This window comes from Gymnodraco acuticeps, unplaced genomic scaffold (assembly GCF_902827175.1).
Source record: "Gymnodraco acuticeps unplaced genomic scaffold, fGymAcu1.1, whole genome shotgun sequence".
NCBI lineage: Eukaryota > Metazoa > Chordata > Actinopteri > Perciformes > Bathydraconidae > Gymnodraco > Gymnodraco acuticeps.
Genome location: NW_022990545.1, coordinates 11,339 through 32,463, shown reverse-complemented (window position 1 = coordinate 32,463; position 21,125 = coordinate 11,339). Strand labels below are relative to the sequence as shown.

Here is a 21,125-nt window from a genome sequence, read left to right as displayed (position 1 = left end):
GCAATCCGCCCAGCCAATCAGACATAGGAACCTTTTTCTCCCACGAAAGCTCTCTAGCAGGGGGGTAAAAAGGTTCTCATGAACTAATTTTAGTTCTGGATTTTTTTGGTGTGAACGCAACATTTCGGAACTATATCGGAACTAAAGTGGGAAAAGTACTGCGGTGTGAACGCGCCTAATGTGTTGGAGAGCTAGCCGATAGAAGCGCGAGTGTCCATTCACATGCATTAAAACCTATATAACACATTCGGAAAAAGTAAACTCCAAAAAGCATAAAAGGGCCTCTTTAACACTTCATTAACTGCTCTTCTCTCAACACAATCCTTTATTGTACTGAGCAAATAAAGGGTAAAGAAAATATGTTTTTTTCCTCTGCGGACCCTGCGTTACGGGTCATCTTGGTTCTGCTGGCTCTAACATTCCCCTTCTTCATTTGGGACTGCTTAAGTTGGCTTTTGCTTTCCAACCACACACATCTTCACCACTGATAGACATGAAATGCAAACACATTTTTTTTTTTTTTTCTGTCGGATGAATAGCATTCAGTATAAAGGCCCTGGAGCCTGGACGGACTAATCCAAGGATTCTCTCAAATGTGAGAAAAGGCTCCTTGAGCACACAAGCAGCTGCCTTGACTTCATCTGTTTGCATATCTCTTATTCAAATACAGACAGGAGCCACCTGAGCCCGGCTGAGTGTTTCTGGACGTGCAGATGTTGAAATGACTTGAAAGGAAACAGACGTTGCTATAGAATAAACTCCGAAAAACAAGTACACGTTTTTTAAATTACAGCTAATTAAACCACTTTGGCAATCTGAGAGAAAACTCATCCTGAAAACGTTTCAACATTTAAGAGGAGGTTTAGGAGTGTAATTTATTTAGGTTTGCTTTATTGACAGGAAACTGGTTTGTTAAGGTGATCCGGCGCTGCGGTAATGAGCTGTTTAACCTTGCTACACTGCAGAGAAATCAATCCAGCGCATTATGTACACACACTCCAATGCCATCGCTGGAGACAACATTTCTGGAAGTGGAAATGAATGGCCTCTGGATGTGACATGGCATCCTTTCTGTTCATTTAGTCCACCAAGACTCCCAAGGAAAACAAAGCTTTTAACAAGTGCTAAGATATTCATTGTTGCCATCACGAACAAGCCCAGAAAAGGGTACAACTGCTCCAGGGAATATTTATTCTCCTGTTGATTTTCCTTTCCACTTAAATAATTTAAGGAGTTGCATGTAAGACAAAGTTGCATTCACTTGCTTCATTATATTTTAATCCCGAGCAAATGATGCTCAGCGTACACAAGGCATCCGACCAACAACGTTTAATAGTCCCATCTGCAGTTATTGCTCGTAAATCTGCTCTAGCAATGCAAACACATCACAAATTAAATCCACCTCACCCCGCCCTTCTCTTCTGTCCAGGGATTTGCGTTCAGATGGCTGCCAGATCAAATTCCTCCACAGGTGTTACATTATTTTCAGAGATAACAGCCGGTGGGTTTACACAAAGTTCACCAGGGCTCATAAAAAGAAACACAGCTCACAGAATAGACAATTATAACACATTAGGGTGTTATTGTTGTGTAATATAGTTGGCTCTGAGTGTTCAACAATAAGCTGAACTCCCCTTAAGGTTAATAAAACTGACCTCCAGTCAAGTATAACTGTCCATGACACCACAGCTATGATAGGTCTTCATAGGATTCACAACTATTTCCCATACAGTAGTGACTGATCAGAGTAATTGGAAACCAGCAGTAACACGGCTGTTGTCAAGGTCAGGTCACAGTGTGCTGTGCGAGAATGATGTTACACAGTAAGTGTGAAGTCTAAAGCCTAAGCTCTCTCTCACAAGGTCCCTGCAGTTGTCTCGTTGGCGTTAAACTATCTTGCTCTGGATTCCCTCGAGGTCCGCAGTTAGCTCGGCACTCCCTCCATCACCAAAGCTCCTGGCATGTCATCATGGTTATTAATACACTCACATCTGTACCGTCACTGACAGGTGACAGGAGAGCTCAAGCTCTGTGCCATGTATCAAATAAACCTGTGCGGAGAGGAGCGTTGTGATTGGTTAAAGGGGCTTTTTGTAGTTAGTTATATAGGTTTTTGTTGCATATAAATGGTCTGCAAATGCTAAAATTCCTGTGCTAACTCCCCCCCCCCCCACCCCGCCTGAAACGCCTCCATTGGACTCTTTTGTTTACTTCTGTAACATAGTGACATCACTATGTAATACACGCATTTCTATTGGCTAGCGCTCCAACACATTGTACGTGATGGTCATCTCTAAGCGGTTTAACAATCACAACAGAGCCGGCCAGCTAACCAATCAGAGCAGACTGGGCTCTGGTTTCAGACAGAGGGTGAAAAGAGGTGCTGCAGCACAGACAGTATGAGAACAATAAAGAGCTTTTTGAACATTAAAGCATGGAGACATGTAGAGACACTACATACTGATATACACCTGAACATCAGCAGGAGAGGACTCTTTAAAGTAGAGACACTACATAGTGATATACACCTGAACATCAGCAGGAGAGGACTCTTTAAAGTAGAGACACTACATACTGATATACACCTGAACATCAGCAGGAGAGGACTCTTTAAAGTAGAGACACTACATACTGATATACACCTGAACATCAGCAGGAGAGGACTCTTAAAGTAGAGACACTACATACTGATATACACCTGAACATCAGCAGGAGAGGACTCTTTAAAGTAGAGACACTACATACTGATATACACCTGAACATCAGCAGGAGAGGACTCTTTAAAGTAGAGACACTACATACTGATATACACCTGAACATCAGCAGGAGAGGACTCTTTAAAGTAGAGACACTACATACTGATATACACCTGAACATCAGCAGGAGAGGACTCTTTAAAGTAGAGACACTATATACTGATATACACCTGAACATCAGCAGGAGAGGACTCTTTAAAGTAGAGACACTACATACTGATATACACCTGAACATCAGCAGGAGAGGACTCTTTAAAGTAGAGACACTACATACTGATATACACCTGAACATCAGCAGGAGAGGACTCTTTAAAGTAGAGACACTACATACTGATATACACCTGAACATCAGCAGGAGAGGACTCTTAAAGTAGAGACACTACATACTGATATACACCTGAACATCAGCAGGAGAGGACTCTTTAAAGTAGAGACACTACATACAAATATGAACCTGAAAATGAGCATAATATGTCCTCTTTGAAGAAAACCCTTTAGCGTATTCATGTTGAGGAATAAATACGTCAATGAAAAGACAACATCAAAGTCTAAAGGATGCATTGCTGTGACAAATCAGTGGGTGTACTGTGGGCGGCTGGGGTCTTCGTTCTAAATAAAATTCCTGCTGCAACCTCAGAACTCAACAGAACAGCATTAGCTTATATATAGCACGTAGCAAACACGTCCTCCAGTGGCAATCTCACCTCTCTGTGTTTGGTAATGAAATGAAAGTCTGTCGAATGTAAACCGTGCCCCCCAACAACCACCACTTTTAGTCTCCCTGGTTTATAAAGGGGCAGCTGAGGGGTGGAGGTGTTTTGAAGGTGGCTGCCAGGGCGTTGGGTGTCCATCCCTTGCAGCGAGGCCTCAGGGAGAAGCTTGGGTTACAGCTGCTGGGAACCTGAGGCCTGATGTCTGCATCAAAAGTAAATTCCACTTAACGTGCCACATCCCTTTCCAACATGACCCGGGGGCTTAGGAGGTCTGAGACTTCTTTATATAGTGCATGCCATGTTTGTTTTTGCTACCAGGGGGGGGGATAGGGTGCCTTAAATTGGCATAGGGACGGCGGTGTGAGACTGATGGGACATTTGGCGCTGCCCACATGTCCAGTGGCTGTTTTGATCCGACTCTCGAGTTTGCAGGAGATATTTGAGAAGGATTTATTCCTAAATTCCCTTTGCCATATTTCAGCTGCTGTTGTCATTTTGTGAAGATAGTGTTACTGAAACATCAACTTCACAGCCGTCAACTGCAGAGAGAGAAGCTGAAAGGTCAAGGGTCATAGGCATGTAGTGTGTGCATGGTGTAGGGTTTGTGGGATGACTGGTGTGGAGGCTGGTTCCCGTTTCTTTAACTCCCACTGGTATTAGAAGCATTTTTATTTGTGTTAGAGGGGAGGTGATTCATATTACTGAAAATCACTGGCATACTACGGGTGAGATCTGCCTCTCGCTGCGCATTTTCTCCTCTCATTAAAGGTGTCCGTGCCCAGAGGAGCGAACCAAAGCCTTCCACACATTTCCAAGTAGTGCCAGCTCTGCCTTCTTCTTCTTCTTCTTCTTCTCTTTGTGCGCTGTCTCTCACTGCAGAAGCAACTCACTGTGTGTGGGTTGAGGCGAGGGAAAGGGTCATAGCTTTTTTTATCGCTGCATTATTTAAGATCCTGCCGAGTTTGTTTTTCTTTCCCCCTTTTAGCGAAGTCAAAAAGCGCAGCACAATCTTGAGAGAGAGGAAGAAAGGAACATGTAAGTATAGCCTGCGGTGGGCTATGACTCACGTTGTTCAGATGGAGTGAAAGAACAACAGGTTCAACAGGAGTTTCTTTTGAGCTGTGCTTAAAGCCACCTTTCTCTTAACAAGCTGCAGTGAGAGGTGGTTTGCCTACCAAGCTTGCCTGCAGCTCTCCGCAGGGCGATTATGTCACGGCGGGCCAGTCAGAATGATGTGTATCTCTCTGTTAAGGCAGCTCTACTGCAGCAAAGGCTCTGACTAGGAATATTATTATTATCTCCAGGATCCTCTCCACAGCAACAACGGTGCCGCATTGTGAGAGCTCTGGAGAAAGCAGTTTTTCCTTTAAATAATCCGCCTGTCTGTTATCCTGCCTCTCAGACAATAACATCCAGAAAGGCTTTTACTTCCAACCACCCACGCTGACAATGGGGTAAAGGGTTTACAACAAAAGGATGATGTTGATAAGAGGGACAGTGCGTTTCCGTGACCCGTCCTATCACACGTCCTCAAGGGAGCTGGGATTTAGTTGTGGTTGTTGACCAGCCAATCAGGGAGCAGCGAGCCGTGTCTTAAAGGGCTATCTGGCATCTCGGCTACCCAGAAGCCTGGAGAGCCCGGAGAATTTACCGGTGCTGTGATCGTTATCAGGGGAGATAAACAACCCCCCTGATTCCACCGGGAGATTAACTGGGGGTCTTATCGCTGCCGGCACACATTCGGACATCAAAAAAGGAAAGGAGGCCACGCCCTTTCCAAAGTCTGAGGCGAACACAGCCACCCATATCTCCTGCTGTAGTTGTTCCTTTATCTCTGTCTTTCCCCGGCACTATAGTCTTGTGCAGGAGTTAATCATAGTCCAACGTCTGTGCCACGCTGACCCTAATCTCACCCCTCAAACAGATTCTTCTCTACTTCCCTATTCCCCTGACGAGGGAGAAGAGCCACGCATGCTTTTAAACCACTGAGCTGGAATCCGGTGTTGCATTAATTGAGTTAAATGGATTGCGATGGTAGAGATGATTTGTCTGTCGGCTTTTATTGCCGCAATTTAGACTGTGCCTCATTGCATTATGCCACTTAATGAGAGCCCTTCGCAGTCGTTTTGTCTCTGCTGGTATTAACATGCACAGGTTCACTTCACAGGAGAAAGTGGGGCGCCTAATTTCCTGCAAATGTTGGTCGATAATCAACTGAAAGCACTTCCTCTGACATTTAATAAATGGGCTTATTTTTATGCCGTACCTGTTTCCCATGTCCTCTTTGTTATAGTCTGTAATCTGTAGCGTTGGATATTGCAGTCAATTTGTGACCCCCCCCCCCTCTAGTCAGCCCACCATCCTTCATCCACCGGCCTTTTTCAGGGAGTGTGAGCAGGTCTGGATTCTCTCTGGTGAAATATGCCTTTTCCTTTTTCCTTCATTTCTCCTTATCTGGTTAGTGCTGGCTGTGGGCCTGCTGAGGCGTTGATTTGTGACCCTCTGTCTCTTTAATGCAATGCATGCCTCTGCCCTTCTCCCCACTGATGAAACAGGCCCCTGCATTCCCCCGATAGACTGCTAATTTGTATACTAAACTGACAGGCAGCCATGATAAGGGCTAGCAACTGCTGCACAGCCAGGGGAGGGGAGGGAGGGGAGCAGTAAGCGAGACGAAGGGTAATATTTTACACAAAGCTCAAGCCTCCCTGCTCCTCTCTCGGCATTCATTTCCCTGCGTCTGTTGCTAGGGGGAGAGGGAGCAGTTGTCAGCCATGGCCCTGTGTCGCACACACACACACACACACACACACACACACACTAGGGCTGTACTCTGAATATCCGTTCGTTTACCCGTTTTTTTTTTTGATTGAAATCTCCAATATCAACGTAAGAGCTTGTGCCTCTTCGGGGGGTGCTAACACTTAACCATAAAGGTTATCGTTTACTTTCTCCGTCTTTATATGTAACCTAGATATTACTTTTCTCCGTTAATCTCCGTCACGTTGTTTCCAAAGCAACAACTTCCTGTCTAACTTCTTACTAACTCTCCTTCAAAATAAAACATGCGGTTTACGTGCCTATGAAAATGGCACTCGGGGCTACGCAGAAAGAGGTGTGTGTGTGTGTGTGTGTGTGTGTGTGTGTGTGTGTGTGTGTGTGTGTGTGTGTGTGTGTGTGTGTGTGTGTGTGTGTGTGTGTGTGTGTGTGTGTGTGTGTGTGTGTGTGTGTGTGTGTGTGTGTGCGTGCGCGCGCAAGGGGAAGAGACCACTCCATTCTACACAGTCACTATGGAATTCATTATCATCTTAATGATGCTCCAGTCGAGGCATCGGTTGACAACTTTGCGTGGGAGGCCATTTTCCGTCAGTGTTTTATATGCCATGGCGCTCACTGGGGGTTTGCAGCCTCGCTGGCCCACACCTGTCTGACAAGCAGGCGAGTTGTGGTACAGCGGTGGGTGGGAATCTGAGGTAAGGGAGATGCGAGGGAACGCTGCTGTGGCTTATAATAAACGACCGCCGGAGAGGTCATTAAGTTTCCAGAACGGCGCGAGGACAAACCATGGATGTATGGGACAAACGCAGGAGATAATTAATGTAGTGCCTCCCGTTGCAGCCTGGGAGCTGTAGACCCGCTGTGAAAGCTATCGTTAAAGTAGCATTAGCGGGTATCTGGGGTGAAAGGGTGAGAGTTGTTGAAGTGGGTGCTAATAGAAGTGTTTATCAAAGCGGAGATACTCCCACGTGAACAGAGAATATCAAGCTCCTGCGAAGGTTTGACTGATAGCTGTTTGTATCTTATCAGCACTGATAAGCTTCTTTATGTCACTGTTCAGAATCATTGTGTGACACAGAAAACAAACAAACCTAATCACCTCAAACCAGGACTTCACATGAGAAACATTCAAGGATTTCCTTTTAGGCAACTATTGCAGTATTGGCCAATCAGATCTTAGCTTTGAAGAGAAATATACCTCATGACAAGAGAGGGAACTTGAGGTGACAGCACATGGGAAATTGGAAGAGAGGTCAGTGAAGGAGGAAGTTGACAGTGATGAAACACCAAGCTGGGGAGCAAATTAACTGTGTGTGTGTGTGTGTGTGTGTGTGTGTGTGTGTGTGTGTGTGTGTGTGTGTGTGTGTGTGTGTGTGTGTGTGTGTGTGTGTGTGTGTGTGTGTGTGTGTGTGTGTGTGTGTGTGTGTGTGTGTGTGTGTGTGTGTGTGTGTGTGTGTGTGTGGTGTGTGTGTGTGTGTGTGTGTGTGTGTGTGTGTGTGTGTGTGTGTGTGTGTGTGTGTGTGTGTGTGTGTATAAACATTTACTTTACTCAAGTACTGTCCTGTACTTCCCTACACTTCAGAAGCATTGTACTTCTTACTGAAATACTTAACCTTATTTGCAGTGTTGGAAGTACATGTAATCAAGTACTGCACTTGAGTTATTATTGCTACTATTACTAACATCTGAGTACTATATGACATTTCTTTTGATATTTAAAGTACATGTTGCCGATACTTTTGGACTTTTACTTAAGCAACATTTGGAAAATATGACTTTTACTTGTAATTGAGTATTTTAATACCATGGTATTCCTACTTTTACTTAAGTAAAGTATCTGAATACTAGACTGATCACTCATGTGAGGTTATGTGCCCTTCTTTTTATGTCATGCCACCTGATAGATAATGTAATGCCATGTTCCTGCCCATTACGACAGCACCGAGTGGCCCTGTACTTGTATACAAGACCATGGAGTGTCTTTGCGTACACTATAGGACATGTAACCCACTTATACAGCTGCACCACAGAGTGTTGTCTGATCCTTCGCTCTGTTAGGATTACCCACTTGCACAACACCCTCTAAGCTACAGCTGATTGTCACCTGATTGATTATTTTTCATACTGCCCCTTTAAACTGGTTTGGATATTGAGCTGCTCATCTTTCCATATGAGGAAAAGTGATTTAAAAAAGCCTGTTGTTTGGTTTGTGGTATATTTAAGTGTTGAGATAAGCGGCTTTACCACTTGTCCTACAACAGTCTGTCGAGAACATAGCATGTGCCAAATTGCTCAGAACTAAATTGTAATTATAGTCTTTGCAGGCATGAGCCCACAACAAAGACTTCTAACAGGTTTCTTTGTTTTCACGCCACAGCTGTGGTGATGGCACCGCCAGCCTGTGTGAAAATGATATCTCCACCGTGAGGAATGGCTCTACCTGCTTTACTGAGAATGGGGAGGGGGGGGGGGGAGACACACTTTTATTTAGTCTGGCTTTACCCAACCTCTGGCTGTACGGTTTCTTCCAGTTTGGAAATAACTCGCTCAGCTCAGAGGAATGCGGGGCATGCAATGGGAGCTCAGATCATCAGATCAAAGGTAGATGGACGGCCCGGGGATCGTTTGATATTAAGCAGGGGGGGGGGGGGGGAGATGTAGGGAGAAAAATTGGTCTCTCAGCAGTCTTTACTAAATGAGGTTAATTGAATCTGGGTAATAGCTGACCTTCCTGTCTCGGTGAAATCGCAGCCTTAACTGATCAATGCCTTTCATAAATGTATGCCTGAAGGTCATTCAGTTGATTACCCCCCCCCCGCACCCCCCCTGCCTCCCTCAGTCGGCCCATTGTGCTTAAATTAACAGCGAAAGCGTTTTCACACTTAAAAAAAAAAAGTGCAATTAAGCTTGTCTCTGATTTTCGAAATGAATTAGCTTGCTGTGTTGTTAACTAAAAGCGATGTGGACACGGAAAATGTGCAAAGCCCCCCAACCCCCCTTTGCTTCTTTGCTGTGACAGCAAATGCATTTTGCCTCGCAGTGAATGTCTCACTTATGGCGAGGGTTTCTGCTCTCCCTCTGCGGCTGTTATCTGGAGAGTAATGCAGCCAATAAGTCATTGGTGTTCAGGGAAGTTGGGGACTTTTCAAAACAAACAGCAGTGTAATTTGTCATTTGTCATTCCCTAATTCTTGGAATGATGGTTGTGCATGTGGCTCTTTGGGGAGTTAGCATGCTAATGGTGGGTTTACTGGCCCGGCTCCCTCCCTGGCCTCCTTCTCTCTCCTTCTCCCCCTCATTCCTTTTACGCCTGCCGAGGAAACGGAAGGATTTCACAGCTGCTGAGAGCCGGGCCCCGGCTGGGCCCTATGACCTCCTTCTTGCTTTTTCCCCCTCCCTCAGTCTCACTCCCTCTTTTCTGCCTCTCTCCAGCAGTCTCTTCCTCAGGGAGCTCTTGTGTGGCTCCGAGGAAGCTGAATCATAAAGCGTGGCTAATGAATAGAATAGGGAAGGAAAGCATCGGCCTGCTGACGGCCCTCCAGAGAGGAGGCCGGGCCCCTGAAGCCCCAGGCTCAGATAGCAGACGGCCCCCTCAAAGGTCAGGCTTCCTGCGGCCCGCTCCAAGGGCTTTTGGCTCCCAGGCAATGTGGCTTGAATTTCCCCCATTCTTTTTTTGAAATGGTTAAAATTCCCTGTTTCCTTTGGAAAGCCTGGCCTTTGCTCCTCTCTGTTTTCTCTTTGTCTGCCTCTTTTTCTCCTTATATATATTTTCCCTCTGTCTCATCTTTCCTTGTCTGTTTTTAATGGCAGCCAGGGTTACCTCAACAAAGAAAGTGTGAAGAATGTGTTATACATGACCTCTGCGCACCACGACCGCAGGCTAACAGACTGCCAGCAGCACAGCCCCGTGAAAAAATGTCTACTTGACCAGCGCAACCCAAAAGGTTCCAGATAAACCTCAGCGCGCCAAATCAGGGCTCTGCTTTGACATGCCTTTTCAAGAAGTGCTTTTGTAAGCCGGCCTTGTAATTGTAGATTATAGGACTGAGTCATGCAGACTTGGCAGGTGCCAGACACAGCATTAAAACCTAAATATCGGGTGCCGATGTTTCTTGGAATATGTTTGGAATATAAAACAGCTGGAAATAGCCAGAAAAAGGAATAAGGACAACCTGGCACATGATAAACAGCATTTTCTGTTCTCTTTCTCAGGAACGTTATGTCTGCCTCGCTCTCTGGATAACCGCTCTGGTCATAACAATTGTTTTAACCGTTGTAGTGAGTTATGACCTACCCTGTCTGTTTCTTGCTTTCGTGACCCCGTGCCACTCTAAGCAAGTCCCTGAGCCAGCTCCCGTGTCCATTTGACAAGCTTCACTTCATTCTGAGCCCACATTCGTCTTCCAGGGCCTCCGGGGCCATGATTCAGGGCTGAGGTTGTGCCGCTGCATTGCCGGGGCTTCGGTACTGGAGCGTTTAATGTCGTCCAAAGCTAACAAAGAGCCTGTGTTGCTGCCTGACGCCCTGGTTCTGGGAGACTGGAAGAGGGCAAAGCACAACGCTCTGTCTTTCCTCTAAAGTCATTTGCCTGTAAGCGGAAACAGGAAACCTCTCCATTCAGTCAAGTGTTCGCCCTCCATTTAATGTTCCACTCATCAAGACACAGCTAAGGAGGTGTTATTGACCTCTTCTGACATTAGCATCGGGCTACTTGACTACATCAAACACTTTGGTTGAGCATTCTTTCAATAAATACTAGTATTTACATGGTTGCAGCTGTTAATGCTCACTCTTAAAGATCTTCAGAAGCTGTATGCCACTGAGGTGTTGATATGAACCAATATTTATTTAAAGGGACCTATTTTTTACATGTTCATATTTGTATCTAGTGTCTCTACATGTCTCCATGCTTTAATGTTCAAAAAGCGCTTTATTTGACTCATACTGCCTGTGCTGCAGCACCTATGTTCACCCTCTGTCTGAAACCAGAGCCCTCTGATTGGTTAGCTGGCCGGCTCTGTTGTGATTGGTTAATTTTGTGTGGGAGGAAAACTCCCTCTAGAGGTAGCACAGTGAATATAGCCTGTGCAGACCATTTACATGCACACAAACCTACAGTAGGGAAACCAAGAAAGCTTTATGCGGCCCCTTTAAGTGTAGTTTTAAAATCTGGCTTATATCTTTCCATAATAATCTGCAGAATCCTTCATGTTTTTAGTAAACATACATGGTTGCGTCTGCCTTGCTCTCTACAGTTATGTCTTCTACCTTTTATTTGTGTACGGCTGCAGTGGGAATAAAGCGAGTTGTTGAAGGAATCAGGCAAAGAAACCGCAGTGGCACTGGAGGAGGAATTGGGAGGTCTTGGAAAGAAGAGGACGTCCTCAAAACACTTGTGAAGAACTAACACGTATGCCAAGGACAGCCATCTGTGTTTACAAAATGATTTGCGTTTCTCTTTTTGTCTCTGTCGCTCTCACTCTGATTCACTGTTCGTTCTTTACATATGCTCCCTTTGTGCCGCGTAAAATACAAGCATGGCAGTTAAGGACACTCGGGCCCTTTGGGTGGAACATATGCTCGGCTCTTGCAGCTTTTTACAAGTGCGCGGATGAGAGGATCTAAAGCAAAGGAAAAATCTAATCTTGGCTTTAAACAACACCCCTATATGGGCTGATATGACTGGATTCCCAATATTATCGTCCAGGCACACCGATTTGTTTTGCACGATACCAGGTTTTGTGTGGATTTACTGCTTTTCGCTCAGTGTTTAAACATTTCCTCTCTGTCCTCGGAACATGTGTAAAAATGTATGCAGTGTTTTGATTTAAATGGTGCTTGCCAGAATCATATTCATATGAAGCAGAGAGGAAAATACCTCGCAGTGTTTAGTCTACAAGTCTCCACTATCACCTCACAGCGAGATGCCTTTCTGCCTTCACGTCCATTCGACTGAGGTCCACTGTCAGTCACACATCTGTAACAACTGCTTTGACCCAATAACTGCTCATGTTGTTGACGGGTTATCTGTTTACTCTCAGAACGAGCTGATATTGTCTTTGATATTGAATCTGTGAAATAAGGATATTGCTTTCGGAGTAGAACCACATTCTATTCATGAGATGTGTTATTCCATTCAAAAGATATTTCAGAACAAAATGTGATTTTCTGAGCGTGCGTGCAGGAGCCTTTGTGCTTCTAATGCTGCATAGCCACCTTACTGACTTCCTCGTCTCTGACAGCATTTCTTTGGAGGCTTTTCAGGTGGCACAACAGTGCCACCTAATGTTACCTCGACAGGAGAGAGCCAGGCAGGGACCGTCGGGTACAGAGGGAACTCTTCTTGTTGGCTGAATGGAGTATTTTGATTGAATGTGTGATGATATCTGTGGCAGCTGGCCTTCTCCTCCATGCACTAATGGCCACGTTTGGGTCAGAATAAGGCTTTTAATGGCAGACAAATGATTTTGATACGTAATAGTATTAGTTTAAATTGGACAAATCCACTAAATGTCTGCCTTCTTGTTTTTCCAGGTGTCTGATGTAGGATCGGAGAAGCTCTTTTCCCCCACCACACCCAAAGGTAAGACCCCGCTCTGTTTTCTCCATTCCCCCTTTCAGTCTTTACCTCATTCAAACGGCAGCAACTGGGTTTCTCTCCCCAAATCTCCCCCGTCTAATCCTGCAGCTTCCATTCAGATTTAAATGTCAGCAGACATAAACAAGGTCTGCTCATGACATATGCATACATTTTTGCCTGAGCGCAGAGTGGCATTTCTTGGACGACCCCGCCAAAGGCTTAGCCCTCCTGCATATTGGTTCATTAGAGGGGATTTAGAGCCTCCCTGCCACATGCTCCCACAAATGGGAACTTCCCTGAGGCAATACACGCTCTCTGACAGCAGGCCTGGACCATAATGGATGCCAAAGGAAAGAAAGAGCTTTGTCAGCCCCCCAGACAACACACAAGCCTCATGTGTGTGTTAACATAGGCACACATGTGGATTATAAGGCTTTTGTAGGTTCATGCATGATCTCAAGTGGCCATCAGACTGCACACATGTGTCTGTGTGTACAATGCGGGCATAGCATGTCTGCACCTGTATACTGAGTACATGTAATGATGCTTGCCGGGTCAGAGCAGGGAGAGAGGTGTCAAGTTGTGGATGCAGGGAGGGAGGAGAGGCGTGATCAGCGACTAGTGACAGAGAGCAGCATGCAGACCCCGTCCCCCCAGGGCAGGAAGCAGGGAGAGGGCCATTAACACAGGCAGAGGGAGAAGGAGGTGCAAAGGCAGAACACTGTAAACAATGGACATGTTAGGGGGGGGGGGGGGGGGCATCTGCAGGGCATACTGGAAAAATATGATCTTGCCTCAAATGGACTAATACAAAATAGTAATAGACAACTCGGATGTCAAATAGAAATATGTTCTCTTGCTTACTATTTGATATGTTCAATGTTTGTTGAATATATGTTGAGTGTTGACAAAGGTAGCAATCATTGACAAACTAGCTATAAAGAGTATACTGTACATATGACAGTGGTACATTATTTGTTGTTGTAAAAGAAGGCTGTTACCCATCTTGTTTTATTTTTACATTTCTGACAATGGACATATTTGTAGAATTGGCATTAAATCTACTTCCTGCTTTTCTGTACTCACAAATATGTCTTTGTTGACCTCCATTTTAACTCCTTAGAACATCCCCTTCTTAAAGCTAGGTTCCCTCTCAACAACATAGAAAAGTGTGGCTTGGTTAAGCACAGTAGCTCTGACTGCTAAGTAGAACAGCATGGCGGACACAGAGCAGAGAAACAGGCTGTCGGCTGTGTGATGCAGACGACCTGTGACCAGCGTCTGCCTCGCAAAACCGGCGTTCACAATGACTTTGAGTCTTGCATGGTTTAGAAAACAACTAGAGCGCGTCAGACTCCATCTCTCCTGCACCGGGCTACTGCTGCTGTCAGCGGGTTATTTCCCCTGCATGCCCGTACGGAACAAGGCTGCATGTAAACACAGCACAGCTAGTCCAGGCACACACACAGCCTCCGTCTCTGACACGCCTCCAAACTCTCTTCCCCTGTCTGCTGGCGCGCTCTGTGGATCATGCTGATGTGCCTGAGGATTAGGACCCTGGAATGACATCCTCACAATCCAATCAGAGTTTCTCCTGATTGTCACCCAGATCAACCCGATCCGGTTTGGGGTGATGTGTGAGAATGGTCACCAGATTAGAATTAGGGGTTATAAAGGGTGAGGCAGCACAGCAGAGAGATCAGCTGTGTGATGAAGTGATTTCTTTCTCGTCTCCCATTCCAATGTTGTTGTTTGGAGCTGTAATGAATTCTAGGTGTGTGTGTGTGTGTGTGTGTGTGTGTGTGTGTGTGTGTGTGTGTGTGTGTGTGTGTGTGTGTGTGTGTGTGTGTGTGTGTGTGTGTGTGTGTGTGTGTGTGTGTGTGTGTGTGTGTGTGTGTGTGTGTGTGTGTGTGTGTGTGTGTGTGTGCGTGTGTGTGTTTTCCTCTGGTTTAGAATGCGGCGTATGTGTCCCATTACCGTTCTCGCTCGCGGTCCTGTGGGACCAATGAAAGGCTTTCCTCTGATCAGCAGGCCTGTCGAGCTGTTGGCTGCTAGGCTCTCCAACAGATGCACACACACACACACACACACACACACACACACACACGTTATGGCACACATAAATATATAATGCTGCAATGATGTTAAGCTTGTACATTTCTCTTGGTAATGAGTGTTACTCTTCCTTGTATTCGGCATCGTGCTCCTTCCCTGAACTTTATTTCCGTGAGCAGTTACGGGTACAAGCGGTTGAGGTTAAGTCCAAATTGCACACAGGCCCACAGTCTGTCATGCTAATGAAACGGTTCAGGGTTAATGGAGGAGAGGAAAGACCAACATAGTAATCAGTGAAGGCAGAGCGCTGTAATTACGCACACAAAACATGGTTTTGGGCAAAACCCAGACACCATTGCCTTCTTTCTCTCCTGTTTACTTTTCGACATCGCAAGCAAACAGTGCAGATTATACAAGTTAATAGTGTCTGTAATAACACTGCAGTACTCTTTGGATGTTGTTTCCCAAACGCCAGCACTAGTTCTGCTAAACGTCTGTGTGTGTTGGTGGTTTGGAGGAAGGTACAGCAGAGGGCAAGCGTTATCTAACAGCTATCGGTTTTTTGTTTATTTCCTGTCTTAAACCTCGTGCAATTATTGATTTCCTGGAGGATGGCATGTTTAAGTAAAGGCGCTGGGAAGACTTGTGCTCCACTCTGGGCTTCTCTTATTGAATAGCAGGTCAGAGTTTACTGTTGTCACTTGCTTGGAGGCGAACGAGGAGCTAAATGTAGCTGCTGAGCGTGCACAGGGCACCTCCACAGAGCTCAGAGAAACACTTCACTCGGTAGGCCTTCTTAGAACATTTCACTATGCTGCGCCTATGGAAGTGGTGGGGAGTTATCACCGAGCTGTCAGCGGCTGGAAATATCTCTGAAGAGCACTTTGGAATCTGCAGTCGGTATGTTGAATGTTGTACAGTATCTGTGGGTTTAAGAGCACGAGTATATTGTTCTCTCTGAGCCTGGTTTCCTACCTGCCGTGGTGTGGCGGTAAACCCGTGAAGTGTGCGGGCCGCCAGACGAACCCAGGGCATCTTGGGATAGCAGGAGAAAAGATTGGTCGAAAACCCATTTCTGAAGTGGATTTGTGCCCTTGTAATCCTGATTAATTTTGACCCGTTGTGCTCATTTTAAACAGAGCATTACAGTAAGCGTGAACACAGCGAGCTCCGGGGCGAAACCAGGAGCTTAGCGGCTTTGGGAGGCTTAGCTGCAGATGGCATTTTAAGCCGGACTTAATAAATTGTTTCCATTAAATTTACCGGCCCACACATACTGGATTAGACCAGTGGAACAAAGGAAGGAGAGAGCGTGCAGACGAAGAAGCAGAAGCACACACACACACACACACACACACACACACACGCACACACACACACACACACACGGCCATCATGCACATCTGACTCTGTTAGCATCTCTCTGAGGCCACATGAAAGGTGAAGACAGGGGAGATGGAAGCTTTTTTGACGTGAATGCAAAACCCTCTCACTTTAGATCTCGTGCTCGTCAGGGATGTTTGGGGCAATTTGCTTAATTGACGCAGAAGTAAACAAACAAACAAAATGCATAAACCATTTAGCTCGGCAGTGGATTTAGGGCTTATCCTCTAACTGTTTATATATAAACACATTACCAATGCTGTAGCTTAAGGATTTAGGATCTGCCCGTACCCTTGTTTTTTTTTTTCTTTAGAGCCCTTTTTCTCATATATCAATCTTCCATTCTGGGAAATCAATTCCTTATGATAAAACCCCGCCTCTCACCTCTTCTACCCTCAACGCGTCGTACCTCCTTCTCCCATTGGCTCATGGCTCGCTCCCTAAGCTCTCATTATGTGCTACACAGTCCAGGGTCCCTGTATCGAATCTCTAATCAACCCCCCTGCCTGCAGACCTGCTCTCTCAAAAGGTGCTGAGTGGCCTTTGTTCCGCCACTGCTGTTTGCTGCACGTCAATAAAAGAGATGGCCTCCTCCTCCTCCTCCTCCTCCTCCTCCTCCTCCTCCTCCTCCTCCTCCTCCTCCTCCTCCTCCTCCTCCTCCTCCTCCTCCTCCTCCTCCTCCTCCTCCTCCTCCTCCTCATCCTCTGTTACCTGGGCCAGCCTTAGCTACAGCCCTGCTGCAGTGCAAGCTTACAGAAAGTGAATCGCAGTCCCACCTGCTGGATTCTGAATGCCAGAGAAGGACGGTGATTTGAGAGGGAGCGGCAAGGTCAGGGGCAGGGGGGATTGAGGGCCTCTCAGCCATAGTGAAGTGGACAAGGGAGCATGTTTGTATTCGGCCGGGCAGCTCTCCTCTGGCCAGGGCTGTGTAATGTATCACCGAGCTGGACTGTTCGCAGCCTCTCACCCATTAAATAATGAATGGAGGTTGACCCTCTGACCAACTAATCAGCTTTTCACCGCCGCTGAGTCGGGATTGAGTGGAGGTAGATGGAGTGTGTGTGTCTGGCTGGAGGGCAGACATGTTGTTGGAAAAACACGAGGGCTGCTGCGCAAAGGCTTCCCACAGCCAGATTAGCAAACGCTGGAATTGAAAGCAGCCATCACCGCTGAGGAATCCAAGCCTGGCGAGCCTCGCCTCTGATTTGTCTGACAAAGTCCAGGCAGCTCGCTGGACATGCTTTCTTTATCAAGAAGACAGATGTTTCTGTATTGACGTAGCACTTATGGTGGTGTTAGGGCACTGTGAGAGTCACACTACTGTATGTGCAAACTGGAGATAGAGGTTTAGGATGCATGAAATAAACCTCTTGACTCACATCTATTGTTACTCAGCTTCAGCAGCAGCTCATGTGTTTATTTCGATATTAATGGGGCCCTAATATTCTCATTTTCAGGTTTATATTTGTATTTTGTGCCTCAACTGTGATATGTCTGTCAAAAAGCTCTATTTCCTGTGCTGCAGCACCTCTTTTCACCCTCTGTCTGAAACCAGAGCCCAATCTGCTCTGATTGGTTAGCTGGCCGGCTCTGTTGTGATTGGTCAACCGCTAAGAGATGTCCCGCCCCTTCGCCTATCCCAACAATGTGTTGGAGCGCTAGCCAATAGAAGTGCAATCTTTACGTAGTGATGTCACTGTAAACGGTAGAAGCTGCTAGCAAAGAACAGAATGGGCTAGCTAGCACTCAGTTCAGGGAGAGGAATACTTGGGAGCAAAGCAAAGAATAATGTCTTGTTTCTTTATTAATCTCTGGGTTATTACTGTTCACAGACACAGGGCAGTTCAGGAGCTTGGTGATTTGTTTGTGGAGGAAAAGGCTGATATTAATGCTCCCTTTATTGATAGTGCTAATGCTGTTTGTGCAGCCATCCCTGTCGGAGAGATGAAAATAAATAGGGAGAGCTCGGCGGAGATAAGACACGTGTTTAATTATTAATTGAGCCATTACTGACAGAGATTGCCTTTTTTGATTTAAAGCAGTAAGGCCTGCTTCGGGGACAGAAAAAGCAATTACAGAATTCCCAGCTTGCACCACCGCTGCTCATCGTTCTCGGAGTGAGAGGAGACAAAACACTCCCACACACACACACACACACACACACACACACACACACATCCATTTTACACCGCGGTGTTTCATAAATCATTTTAATTCTTCTTCAATATTTATAGCGTTTTAAATTACGATCACACCGTCATGTAGTATTTATGTAGAGTGGCAGCCAGTCAAAGAGACCACATTACCCACAATCCCCTCCATGGCCTAGCACCTGGAACAACTGACTGAAGGGAATTGTTTGGTTTTGCTTGACTCAGGAAGTATTGTGACACTGCAGCGGCTCTTAAAGGCCGCCTGTTTGTAATGCATGGCAATTAGCTGGCTTGTAAAATCATTGCTGATATGTCATACTATCCCTATGTGCACTTTGTGGCCCCTGTAGAGCACTATTACGTCCATTAGAAGAGTGCAGAGTGCCCAGTGTGCATGAAATATGAACTTAGCCCCTGTTAGAGTATCGGGTTACTGCCTGTTGAGCTTTAACCGTGAAACAGTCAGTGTTTGTGTCCCTCTTGTCCCCGTCAGGACGCCTGACACCTGTCACTCAGTCCTATCAGCGCCTGTCATCTGCCATCGCAGGTGGTGATCTCCTATCGTCACATTGAAGGCTGTGTGATTAGGCTCCATTGTGTGCTGCTGCTGCTGCGTTCATTGACTGAATATGGATCCAGCTTTAGCTGTGCAGAGGGAGCAATTACAGAATCACTAAAGGCCATGAGGGGGGTTTGAGGATAAGTTGTCAGGGGCATGACCGGCATTTTGGCTGCTGCACTTTAACCATACATCTTCAGCGTATTGGACGAAGGAAAAGTGAATATACTGAATCACTTTAGCGGTAAACTGTGAACTCAAAGCCATCTCAACGGAGGCCGGCGCTCCCCTGAGGCTTTCACTGCTGTCTTTTCAGGTCAGGTTAAATGATAAAATGCCATCCAGGCCTCTCCACGCACATGATTCCCCTCACTTCGGCTAACACACCAGCAGCAGGGTTGCACGCAATGCCAACAAAAAAGCACATGTGAATTTATGCTGAGGCTTTGACCCAGAGCTGACTGAGAAAATGTTAATTTAATAATGTACTATTATAAGCAAACAAATCCCATTGACAGCAAAGAGTGCTATGCTTCTTAGCAGTGTCTGTGTTCGGGTTCCTTCTTAACTATACACCGAGGTCTTAACGAGGTTTTCTCTCTCCTGTATTGTGTTGTTGTGCAATCTGCAAAGGCTAAGTTCAGTACCAATCACAACAGAGCCGGCCAGCTAACCAATCAGAGCAGACTGGGCTCTGGTTTCAGACAGAGGGTGAAAAGAGGTGCTGCAGCACAAGCAGTATGAGACAAATAAAGAGCTTTTTGAACATTAAAGCATGGAGACATGTAGAGACACTACATACTGATATACACCTGAACATCAGCAGGAGAGGACTCTTTAAAGTAGAGACACTACATACTGATATACACCTGGACATCAGCAGGAGAGGACTCTTTAAAGTAGAGACACTACATACTGATATACACCTGAACATCAGCAGGAGAGGACTCTTTAAAGTAGAGACACTACATACTGATATACACCTGAACATCAGCAGGAGAGGACTCTTTAAAGTAGAGACACTACATACTGATATACACCTGAACATCAGCAGGAGAGGACTCTTTAAAGTAGAGCCACTACATACTGATATACACCTGAACATCAGCAGGAGAGGACTCTTTAAAGTAGAGACACTACATACTGATATACACCTGAACATCAGCAGGAGAGAACTCTTTAAAGTAGAGACACTACATACTGATATACACCTGAACATCAGCAGGAGAGGACTCTTTAAAGTAGAGACACTACATACTGATATACACCTGAACATCAGCAGGAGAGGACTCTTTAAAGTAGAGACACTACATACTGATATACACCTGAACATCAGCAGGAGAGGACTCTTTAAAGTAGAGACACTACATACTGATATACACCTGAACATCAGCAGGAGAGAACTCTTTAAAGTAGAGACACTACATACTGATATACACCTGAACATCAGCAGGAGAGGACTCTTTAAAGTAGAGACACTACATACTGATATACACCTGAACATCAGCAGGAGAGGACTCTTTAAAGTAGAGACACTACATACTGATATACACCTGAACATCAGCAGGAGAGGACTCTTTAAAATAGAGACACTACATACTGATATACACCTGAACATCAGCAGGAGAGGACTCTTTAAAGTAGAGACTCTACATACTGATATACACCTGAACATCAGCAGGAGAGGACTCTTTAAAGTAGAGACACTACATACTGATATACACCTGAACATCAGCAGGAGAGAACTCTTTAAAGTAGAGACACTACATACTGATATACACCTGAAACATCAGCAGGAGAGGACTCTTTAAAGTAGAGACACTAAATACTGATATACACCTGAACATCAGCTGGAGAGGACTCTTTAAAGTAGAGACACTACATACTGATATACACCTGGACATCAGCAGGAGAGGACTCTTTAAAGTAGAGACACTACATACTGATATACACCTGAACATCAGCTGGAGAGGACTCTTTAAAGTAGAGACACTACATACTGATATACACCTGAACATCAGCAGGAGAGGACTCTTTAAAGTAGAGACACTACATACTGATATACACCTGAACATCAGCTGGAGAGGACTCTTTAAAGTAGAGACACTACATACTGATATACACCTGAACATCAGCAGGAGAGAACTC

The 21,125-nt window shown here is 45.6% G+C and overlaps 1 protein-coding gene across 1 annotated transcript in view; it reads left to right on the top strand.

The window, feature by feature from the left end:
• Positions 1-18,991, top strand: part of LOC117553419 (fibrosin-1-like protein) — a 391,517-nt gene extending 372,526 nt beyond the window's left edge. The window contains exons 7-8 of the mRNA XM_034227323.1: positions 12,782-12,830; positions 18,912-18,991. Coding sequence (XP_034083214.1) covers positions 12,782-12,830; positions 18,912-18,991 — 129 coding nt within the window. The remainder of the gene's footprint in view (positions 1-12,781; positions 12,831-18,911) is intronic.
• Positions 18,992-21,125: the final 2,134 nt, after the last annotated feature.